Source organism: Giraffa tippelskirchi, chromosome 8, assembly GCF_054371585.1.
Source record: "Giraffa tippelskirchi isolate mGirTip1 chromosome 8, T2T-mGirTip1v1.2.pri, whole genome shotgun sequence".
NCBI classification, from domain to species: domain Eukaryota; kingdom Metazoa; phylum Chordata; class Mammalia; order Artiodactyla; family Giraffidae; genus Giraffa; species Giraffa tippelskirchi.
This window is the reverse complement of record NC_137282.1, coordinates 146,255,367-146,266,579: the sequence shown is the minus strand read 5'-3', so window position 1 is coordinate 146,266,579 and position 11,213 is coordinate 146,255,367. Positions and strand designations below refer to the sequence as shown.

The 11,213-nt window shown below is 40.8% G+C and overlaps 1 protein-coding gene across 3 annotated transcripts in view; it reads right to left on the bottom strand.

Annotated features, from left to right (window-relative positions):
* LOC145518210 (cytidine monophosphate-N-acetylneuraminic acid hydroxylase-like) overlaps positions 1–11,213 on the bottom strand; it is a 58,348-nt gene continuing 47,135 nt past the window's right edge. For all 3 annotated transcript variants that reach the window (XM_081522112.1, XM_081522110.1, XM_081522111.1), the window contains 5 exons: positions 10,394–10,568; positions 8,579–8,695; positions 3,920–4,035; positions 1,385–1,481; positions 1–414 (listed from right to left, as the gene is read on the bottom strand). In XM_081522112.1, the coding sequence (XP_081378238.1) occupies positions 1,406–1,481; positions 3,920–4,035; positions 8,579–8,695; positions 10,394–10,568 (484 nt within the window). In that variant the 3' untranslated portion in view covers positions 1–414; positions 1,385–1,405. The remainder of the gene's footprint in view (positions 415–1,384; positions 1,482–3,919; positions 4,036–8,578; positions 8,696–10,393; positions 10,569–11,213) is intronic.

Here is an 11,213-nt window from a genome sequence, read left to right as displayed (position 1 = left end):
TTTCTTATTTTCTTCTTATAGCCCCTCATGCATCTATTTCTCTCCTTTCTTCTCTTCTTCTAACCCAACGTCTGCTCCCCAACCCTTTTCTTTTCCTTGTCGTCTAGGAAACCTTTCCTCCTGTTCTACTTCTTCTGTACTTGGATTCACATCTCTTGTGTCTTTGTTTTCTATAGAGAATTTGTTCCTATTGCATTCATGGATTCTTTTACAGAAAATTATGGACAGAATAATTAAAATATTAATAATCTGGCTATGTAGTGATCCAAAAACATAAGATATGTGAACATTTCACAAACACAACATTTGATTATCCATTGCTGATGTCAATAAGGCATAGTCTCTTTGGTATAAGCTTCATGTTCAAGATACAGCATCAATGAATACTTGAATTTTTCACGTAGCTAGGTATCCCTGTGAATTAAAGATATTACTAATGAACAGCAGTATGAAACTCTTTTCAATATTTTTTCATTTTTTATTGCACTGGGGTGAATTTTTATTTTTAGTCTTTAGTTCAGGTTATATAGTCTATGATGCTTTAAGGTAAGTGAGACTCTAAAGCTGGGCTGTAAACTGAAATGACTCTTCTCCCAACTTTTTATAGATTCACCCTATGAGTGGTTATAGGTCCCATGATTCTCCTGTTTATTATATAAGGTTGTTATGGTCAACATTTATTGTACACTTGCCATGTGTCACTCACTTTTCTAGAAGGGCCTGAAGAATACGACATAACCCCATGAGGTAGGTGCTATTCTTATATTCACTTCATAGGTGAAAATCTGAGACACAGATTCCCCAAAGGTCACAAAGTAGGTGACAGAACCCAGATTTTAACTCAACAGGTCAGTTTCCAGGTCTTAAGCACTGACCACCATACAACTGCTTCCTTGATAAGGCAACTTGGAAATGCACACATCGACCTCTCGACAGCTGAGATCTTCATCTCCGTTCCCTTTCATTATACAGATGTCCTTTCACCTATCTTTATTCAGATCTGCTCCATCAGCAAAATCTTGGACTTGGCAATCCCTCATTCAGCTGCCTCCTTACCTTTAATGCCTCCCACTTCTTCACAACTACAGAACCTCCTCAGCATCCCCATTGAACCTCCTGACCCTTTGTTCTCCCAGGGCCATTCATGCCTCATTCCTGCTTTCCCTTCCTTCTCTGCCACACCAGGAGGACCTAACATCGCTCTAATTCATCTTGTATTTTCCTACCTTTTAACTTCACTCACTCCTTCTGTCTGGGTTATTCGATCATCTCTCCCTCCATTTCACCTTATTAAAAATATTCCCCAACTTTCAAATGCCAAAAAAAAAAAAAAATGTGATGGGATGGATATAAATGTGTCTCTCAGATCCACAAGATGCTTTACCTGGGAGATCTCAGGTCCTCTCTATCCACAGTACATCAGGAAGGACTTCCAGTCGGGCGGTGTTAGGGGGAGTTTTATTTGAAAATGGTTCCAAAACCTGTAAAAGAGATAAAGCAGAAAAATATGCTTTGAAAACATCTATGCCCGTTGTTTTGCATGATCTTTCTGGTACCTGGTACTCGGCTCTCCCTGAGACAGCATTTCCTGTACTGTTTCAGATATTCATGTAGTTTCACATTTCCAATACGTTGAATGCAGTCCCTTAAAATGTGACAACTGAGTCTTATTTTTATTTGTCTGTGATAGGCCTTGCTTTAAGGAATTCTCATATGTAAAATATAGATTTGTATTCTGTACACAAAAGCATTAGGACCCAGTAATGGTGAGGGTGCAGGTAAGTGGGCTGGTATAATATTTCCGGGAAGATGAGCCGCCTTCCTCAGAAGAATCTGGCAGATGCATCAAAAGTCTACACGCTGTGTGTGTGTTGGATACTAGCAGCTCCACTCCTAGGAATTTATCCTAAGAAACCACTATGAAAGTGTGCATGACACATCAACAAGTTTATTTGCCAAAACGTCATTTCAAATAGTGAAAAGTTAGAAACTTACAGGGTGCATCAAAGATTGTTCAGTAAACACATAGGTACAAAAGTATATATAGTACTGTCCCATTTTTATTAAAAAAAAAAAAAAAGTGCCTGCGATGAAAGATTAACTAGATGTGTCTAGTTAGTCGTTCAGTCGTGTCTGACTGTTTGTGATCCCATGGACCATAGCCCACCAGGCTCCTCTGTCCATGGAATTCTCCAGGCAAGAATACTGGAGTGGTTTGCCATTTCCTTTTCCAAAAGGAACTAGATACCAAAATACAAATTGCCTCTATGGATGGTGGGGTCATTTGTTGTTTTAACTGTTTTTTGTTTTGGAGGGTTGTTTTTTTTTTTTAATTTAAAAAACTTTTTTTTTTTCTAAATTTCCTGCGGTAGATATGTATTGGTTTTGTGACCAGAAAAATATTTAATAAACTCATAAATCCCATTTTGAGAACAACAAAGATAAATAGGGCTCTGGCTGCTTTCCAAGATTTATTATGGAATTCTCTTACACTTACACTTCCCTTACATTTATGACCTGTGTTATCAAAACAATATAACAAAATAGTCTTCTAACAAAACAGTATCCCAGAAGCTTCCAAGTGCAAGTGAAAGACTCTCAGTCGTGTCCGACTCTTTGAGACCCCATGGACTGTATAGTCCATGGAATTCTCCAGGCCAGAATACTGGAGCGGGTAGCCTTTCCCTTCTCTAGGGGATCTTCCCAACCCAAGATGGCATTATTTTTTAAAAGAAAAGTAACCTTCAAATCTCCCTCAGAGTTGCTACATTTCCTTTTTTCCAGAACAAGAAGTATAAGTGCTGCTGAAAATGAACAAAACTTGGAATGTTTTATAGCAGGTAAAATGTTTGAGGTTGATCTGTATGTTCCACCACTAGGGACCCCAAAGATAAATTAATGAGTAACAATGCAAATTACATATGTACTAGGATGACCTTAAAAAACAGCAACAATAACCTCCCCTCCCCAACTATATGGGACATTTTATTGAGAACAGATAGAATTACTGAAGTGCTGATGCACTCAGAAATAGGCCTGGGATGATACACATTGTAGTCTGATCAAGTGTTAACTTGGAGAGTGGGTGGAGGGAACAGCAGAAAACAGATACAGTTTTCTGGGCAGTTGGGGTGGGGTAGGTTTATTTCTTTTTATTTTATATACTTCTACATTCTTTAAATGTTTTAAAGATCATTTCACAACATTCAAAAAGAAATAAAAGAAAATTCAAGACATGCCTGTGCTTTCGAGTGCAAGGCAGAAACTAGATAGTAGGCTCTGCTTGTTTAAGATTAAATTCCTGAACTTTTCAGAAGGTCAGTGGTAATGATAAGAAAGTATTCTCCCTCTTGCTGATTATTTTGTAAATATGAAGATAGCAAGTGGGCCTTCCTGACACTTAACTCAGCTAGTCCAATGATAGTCTCAAAGACACATACACTTTTGCAATGAGAAACTTGCATGGTTTTAAAGTGTAAGTAGGTAGAGATTCAGAGGGCCGTTCCCCTTAACCAACTAGCTCACCAAAGTCATGCTCAGAGCTGAGCACTGACAAAAATGTGCCATGGGAAATGACTGTCTTCAATGATCACGTCTTTGCACATAAACAGCCCCTCCTCGTTCCTGTCTTGGCCAGGCACACTCTTTCTCTCTTATAATGCCCTTCCCTTTCCTGTACCATGAACCACTTTCAAAAGAGACTGAAACATATTTGCATGAATGTAGAAACAATGACTCTTTAAAATGTTATTTTCCTAACCAGATTTGCTTTCAACAGATTAACAAAGAAATAAAGCGCTGATGGTGGAATTGCCCACATCCATCAAAATTTGGGGGCAGAGTCAGCTGCCGACTCAGCTTATACACCCACAGCATCCTCTGCAGTAGCCTAGGGCACGGCAGGCATTTCCAGACTTACAGATGATGGTATATGTCAGGATCCCGCTGGAGACGGGTTTGGAATCCTATATACAGGTCGTCCCAGAGCAGACCATTCTTCACCACGTGTCTGATGACGTCAACACGGCTCCAAATCTGAAGCAGATACGAAACAACTAACAGGGGTGCCCCAGCCAGCACAGAGCATCGGTATCAACACCTTGTGTCCCTGAAAGAGGCAGCTGTCCATAAGGCAGGGGTCTGAGAAGTCAAGGAGAAGAGCCTACTGAAGTAGACATCACAGGCGGAGGTGGGGAGAGGACACCTGAGTGCAGCAGAAATTGAGGGAAGGAAAACAGGAAGTGTATCCGGAGCTGGGGGAGCAGAGTGACAGAGAGCACAGACAGAATCAGATTGCTGGGCTCAAACCCATGGTCTAGCTGTGTGATCCTGGCCATCATTCCGTGCCTCAGTTTCCTCATCTATAAAATGGAGATAATAGACTGTCCCTCAAGGGACCATGGTGAAGATTCACTGAGTCAATGTACATAAAATGTGTAAAACAAGGCCTGCCACTGAGCAAGAGTGCCTTAATTCAGTGGCCAAGGCCCTTACCTTTCAAGAATCCCAACTCCTGACACAGGATCTGTTGACTAGTCAAAGGTGCCCAGGGTTAGGAGACAAGCAGAGATGGTTTTGAGTCTCAGCTCAGCACTTAACTAATCAGGTGACCTTAACCTTGCTAAGCCTCGGTCTCCTGTGTTACTGTTGTGAGAAAAAAAGAGATATTTATGAAAAAAAAAAAAAAAGCACGAAGTAGTGTGAAAGGAAGTTACTAAGGTTGGACATGGTTTTAACACTTCATTGGCATCCTTTTTCAGTATCTGGCATCACATTTTTTTCTCCTGATAAATATGCTGATGCCAGTCAAGGGAACTTTATCATAAATGACAGAATGATCAGAAGACAGGCGTTTGGATTTATCTCTCTTTCCCACACCAGTTCGACAAAACAATGACATCCACTGTGAATTGAGAAGGCAAACATAGGTCAAAGGGTCGCTTATTTTGCCAACAGAGACTCAGAAACATGACTGTGCAGGCTGTCAAGTTGAGGACTGCCCAGCTAAGGTGCAGTATCAAGATCAAATTCCTCGCAGTGGAGGAGAGACGGTCTTTTGTGATCTTTCAAACTAGAGACAAGCACATGGAAGAATCACGCAGGCTTTGAGAAATGTTTGGACTATAAAATGGAAAGGTCTTGGTGGTTTGATTAGATCTGGGGATGAGGGGAAAGGAAAAAGGTGAAAAGCTCTGCTTCTAGCTGGAGTCACTGGTGGGTTGGGGAGAGGAGGAGGAGGCACTAATATTGCCAATGATCAGACAGAAAACGAGAAAGAGCAGTTTTAAGAGAACAATGACGTGTTGAATTTTGAACAGGTTGACAATGAGGTACAAGGATTTGGAAATCCAGGTGATATTATCTAGTAGGCAATTAACTCTAATGAATCCAAAGCTGGACAATGTTGGTGGGAGCTGGGCAAAGTCTGGGCAGGACATACAGATTTTTGGAGCCATTAGCAGAGAAGTGGTGCTAGTAAATGTTTTCACCCAGATACAGGCTTGAGAAGATCAGTGGGTTGAGCACAGAACCCTGATGGAAAACAGGAGATGTAAGTGATGGCTGGAGAAAGAGACCCCAAAAGAATACAGAAGAAGAGAAGTTAGGAGGCCTAGTGTCTCTGGAGCTGAGAAAGGACTTCTAGTTCAAAATGATGGACAGATCCCGTGCATAACCTGCCTTCCACCCATTTCTGGATGAACCTGAAGTTGCTGACAAAGCAACTGCACAGATATGAGCCGCCACAATGAAGAAGTGAAGTGAGTCGTTGGCAGGAGATTTTGACTAATAAATGTGAACGTGGAAAGCAGGTAAGTGAGTGGCATTAAAGAACAGGGCAGAGGCTGCAGAATCCAGGAGAGTATGAGAAAGGGCATTCAGATTTGGAAAGAGAAGAGGTAGGTACTGTGGATAACAGCAGGGGCACAGAGCACAAAGGTATGTACATGGAACAGTGAACACGCACTTCCCTATGCTTACACTTGGTTCCAGGACCAAATACCTTCAGACAGTTCTCTGACTAAATGGAATCAATTTTACAGGAAGAATGAAGGCAGGGAGTGTATTTGTGATGCCTCATCACGAATACAAGGACCTCCACATTTTGGTATTTAGGAGCCCCTCAGCCTAATAGCTGGGTCCTCACCTTCATAAACTTAAATGAGTGATCCATTGTCCACATACAATCTAGGTTATAATTCATAGCCTACTCCCTTTGAAAAAACTGAATTAGCCTTCCACATTTATAAATCTGGATATTTCACTTGAAAATCCAGATATCTAAGTTTTCTGGAAAATTCAGAGGATCAGCTGGAGCTCAGTAGGGGCTCCTCCCTTCCCATGCTTTCCACTTGACTCTGCCCCCACTCAGCTCCACCTAGTTAAAGATCTGCCTGGGGTCCATCTGTGAGCATTTAAGCACGTAACCCCCACCTTCAAGTAAAGCCTGCTGGATAATAAGTCTTACCCATAGAGACAGAGCCCTGAGTCAGCTTGAAAAGGTCTTTTTTTTTTGTAAATATAGAGTAATCCCTTAATTCTTAAAAGTCACCTACAGTGGAAGGAAGGTCAGTCTGGGATAAGCAACACTGCATGCAACTAGAAACCAAAGGAGCAATGCCTTCAGGTGTCTGTGGAATGTGACTGCCACCCAGCATTATGTGTTCAGCAAGCTGTCGTGCAAGATCAGGCAGGAAAGTACTTAAAGGGTAGCTCCTGTGCAAACTTTTTTCAGCAGATACCTAAACAGAAAATACCACAAAGGAGGAAAGCAAAGAAGTGAAGACATGGGTGGGGTCTAGAAGCGGCTGAGGGAGGTCACAGGGTGACAGATTGGTGGCAGACCTAGAGAGGAGCCCGTCCAGACTGCAGGAGGAGCTCCTGAGAGCTCCAGGAGCCAGGCATCTAGGAAAGATGGAGAGTTGGCATGATAAGGAAATAGATTTATATGTTTGAAAGGCAGTGAATGCCTCCCCTCCAAAAAAGGCAATATGAGAAGTCTCCAAGTGGCAAGAGATGGAGCTCTTCCAAAGTTAACCTCTTTAAACAAACCTCAACATATAGAAATCTCACTAAAATCCTGAGATATAAAAGCACTGAGAGTCAAAATAGGGACCACCGTGTATGCGGCAGGCATGACAATTTGCCCCATGGTGTGGTAAGTCTGCTCATTTGTATTAAAGAGAGCTGTTGCTAGCTTTATTCAACAGAAGCAATGTGAAAAGCTGTAAAAACAAGCCTTTTTTTTTTCAATGACGTATTTTAAATGAACTTGTGATTTAAAAATTCCAAGGAAAAATCTCCCTTATGGTTAATAGATACCTTAATTTATAAGTTTCGTAAATTCAGATTTAAGAAGCAATGCAGTGGCTAAATACACAGACTCTGCAGCTAGACTCCTTGCTGTTAAAGCCTTCAGCATGATTTACAAGCTGTATGACCTTGGGCAGATTATTGAACCTCTCGGCATGGCATTTTCCTCATCTGTAGGGGAGTATAATAATATTGATTCATATCATGGTTGTTATATTGAATGACTTAATATTTATGAAGCTGTGTTATGTATGTGCTTGGTAAAAAAAAAAGCAATAAAATATCAGGTTCATTTTGCTTAAAATGGGTGTTTCATGTAGCATTTTCCTAGGTGTGAAAACTCAGTTTTTTAAAACCCCCAAAGCAGGCAGTAGATTATCGGTTTTACTAAAGTCTCAGCATAGGATACTCTTCAACAGCAAGTACTAAACATAAAAACACAAATCCAATTATTAAAATGTAGTTTAAGAACAGGTCTATCATATAAAGATACATTTAAACCTCTATAATTAAGGCATTACATATTTATATGGCATGTTTAATATGCTTAAGGGCAGACTATACACCCTCCTAATTTATTTAGTGATTCTTACATGTACATAGAATTTAAAATTACAATCCATGCTCATATATGTCATTTGACTATCATAAAAAAATTATAAAGTACAAGCCCCATGGAAGGGGGAGGAAAAAAAAAGACTTGAAAAGGGATTCTAAGCCTCATAGCCAGTAATCCTAATCGGCAGGGGTAGGGAACCCATACCAGTCTTGACGTTGTGTCCAAAGCCCCAGCTCTTAACATCATGCCTGACTCGGGCTAGGGATCTGCTAAAAGTTGGAACTCAACAAAATATGCGTTGGTTTATGTTGACAGTTTTCTGTAGAAAGCTACCAATAGGGTTTGTTTGAGGAAGGAGACATTGCTGGAGAAAAGGTAAAGGGGCAGATAAAGATCAATGCTTGCAGGTCTGCTAACAGCACAGGCGGGTCAGCTGTTTGGAAGGAAGCAGGTAGAAAAGCCAGTCTTTGCAAATGACTCAAAGGGAAGCAAGTATGGAGTTAGTTAAAAATGTTCTTTCAATACTGGCATATTCGTTGTGACAAATGTAGCATGTTAAAGTAGTATGCTAACATTCTCTGTACCATCCTTGCAACTTTACTGTAAATCTAAAGTTACTTCAGAATTTTTTGGAGTAAATTTGAAAATGTATTTATTTAGGAAGGAAGGAAAGAAGGAAGGAGCATTTCCACTGGTGTTGCTGCTTACTTCCTCATATGGATGTTCCCGGCTTGGTCTTTCTTTTGGAAAGGATAAATCTAGAAAGTCAACCAAATAGTCATATCCTCCAGGCAAAGGGCTGAAGTCCTCATCTGTCTCAATCATCTGTGCAAATGACAACATGGTAAAGGGAAGAAGCATATCAATCTGTTGGTCAAGATCCTCAAAAAATTCTAGAATGTGCAAGCAAATGATAGCAATGAAGTGGAGTAAATATAAAAAGAGGCTGGCCTCTCTCCTCTCTCCTACTCCCCCTATCGCTCTACGTGACTCTGTAACTCTCTCTTCTCTTTCCTGAATTGAATTCTAATCCTACTCTTCTACACTAGCAAAACTGCTTCATATCACTAACTTCATTCAGATTTACAGAGAAGGTTATCACTGTCTTAGATATATGTATAATTAGTATACTTAGTAATCAGTAAGTATAATTAGTAATGAGCTATCAAATACCACTGTAGTTTGCAGGCTAAAAGATAAACAAAATGTGGAATGTTTCTCACCATCACCTAGCAGCCAAACATAAAGAGTATCATTGAAGATTCCAAATATTTTCTCTTTTTCACACTTATCACTCAACTGAAAATCTTATTTAGACCAAACTTCCTCAGGTCTTCGGGTTTCAAAGACAATTTTCTAAAAAATATTTGGGAGGTGATAGAGGCATCAATATTTCATTTTGTTAAGTGAGGACTTGAAAAAAAAATTCTTACATCTACTATCCTTTTATTTCATTAAAAGTAAGAGTGCTTTCATGCCTCAAAAATAGAAAGGACTAATCTTGGAAGCTGGCATGCTGCAGTGTATGGGGTTGCAAAGAGTTGGACACAATTTGGCAACTGAACAACAACAATCTTGGAATAATGACAATTCATCCCAAGAAAAGAAAGTTGACATCTTTGTAACCATACTTACATGCATACTCATACTTGTTTCATTACTGACCAGCAAAAACTTTGTCACAGCCTGGCACTGACCCCTGGGTAGATTTTTAGGACTTACTGATTTTGAGAATGCTAAGTATTGTCTGGTACCAAGTATTAATGTTCAAGGGTTGAAAGGTAAACTTGAAACTAGTCCTCACCCTGAGGGTAACCAATCTTTGTTTCCAAGGATATAATGTCATCCATTTCCTGATGCGTTCCCTAAACTTTGCTCCCCATGCACAAATTCAGGCACTAAATGTAAGTGGAATAAAATATACAGATAAGTACGCAGGGATTTCCAGCCCATTTTGGACCTCCTCTTTCTCTTTCACCCCCTGCTTTTTGGTATATATTTTGCTTTTGGATACATCCTCAGTTTTCTGGTGACCAAGTTATAGCATGAACCACTTGAGCCTGTAAGCTCTGTGTGTACGTGTCAGGGCTAATTTAAGTTCCAGGCTGACCCTGTGGTTGCTGCACCTCACTCCTTACCACGGCTGCAGGTTAGAATTACCCACTTCCCTGCTACTACAGGACACCGCCTCTCTGGTGGACCCCACCTAGCAGTTTCACAGTTTACATAGCTTTTTCTGCCATCCAAACACAACACAGCAAAATATCCACAAAACGAAAAACAACTAACGCAGGGTGATGGGAAGAAATGCTCCCAAAGAGAAACTGAGCTGGACCTCAGAATGCTTCCTCTGAAAACATTTTCAAAAGAGGATTGTTTTAGCACATTATCCCATCGACTCTCTGTGAGGCAAGTAGTAGGACTTAAAAAATGCTTATTGAGAAACAAACTGGAATACGAAGGGGTTTTCATATACTTCCATAATAAAGGAAAGCAAAGACAAATAGTACTTCATAAGCATACCCTGACCACCAGGTTATAATCCTTAAATCCAGCCCACGTGAAGTATTCTTTTATCCAGGATGAGTGACGAAATATTTCATCTCCTACAGCAGCATTCAAGATTTTCAAATATGGTCCAAAGTCCCAGGAATCCTTGTAAATTTTAGTCCCCTCTGGAGGCTCAACGATGCCTTTGCTTAAAGACAAAAAGGTGAGAGAACAAGGAAAGAAGACAGCAATAAATAAGGAAGGAAGGCAAAAGTTAGCACTTCAATTTCAACAGTCAATCAGAGGAGCGGCTTTTCGATCATTCAGGCGGTACCCAGCGGTCCCACAGAAGTGCCTTGGGGGACGCTGTGGGGTAGGGCCCTTCCCCAGCCTTAACCAGAATAGCTCCTGTTAATTGTTTAGTGTGACAGCTCTCGAAATCAATACATTTAAAGATAAAAGTCCTTGTCTGGAAAAAAAAAAGTTGGAAAGCCACTGATGCGGACCCTTTCAGTTCAAATCACTAAATTATGGGAATGTTGAATATAATATGGTCATGTTGATTTTGCAGAAGCCTGCTCACGCCTGCCCTGCCCTGCCACCTCCACTAGAATATAAGTTTGATGAGAGCAGCAACCATGATTGGCACACAGAAAGTGTTAGTCGTGTCCACCTCTTCTCTATTCCATGGACTGTAGCCTGCCAGGCTCCTCTGCCCTTGGGATTTCCCAGGCAAGAATACTGGAGTGGGTTGCCATTCCCTTCTCCAGGGGATCTTCCTGACCCAGGAATCGAACCCTGGTCTCCTGCTTTGCGCGCAGATTCTTCACTGTCTGAGCCACCAGGGAAGCCC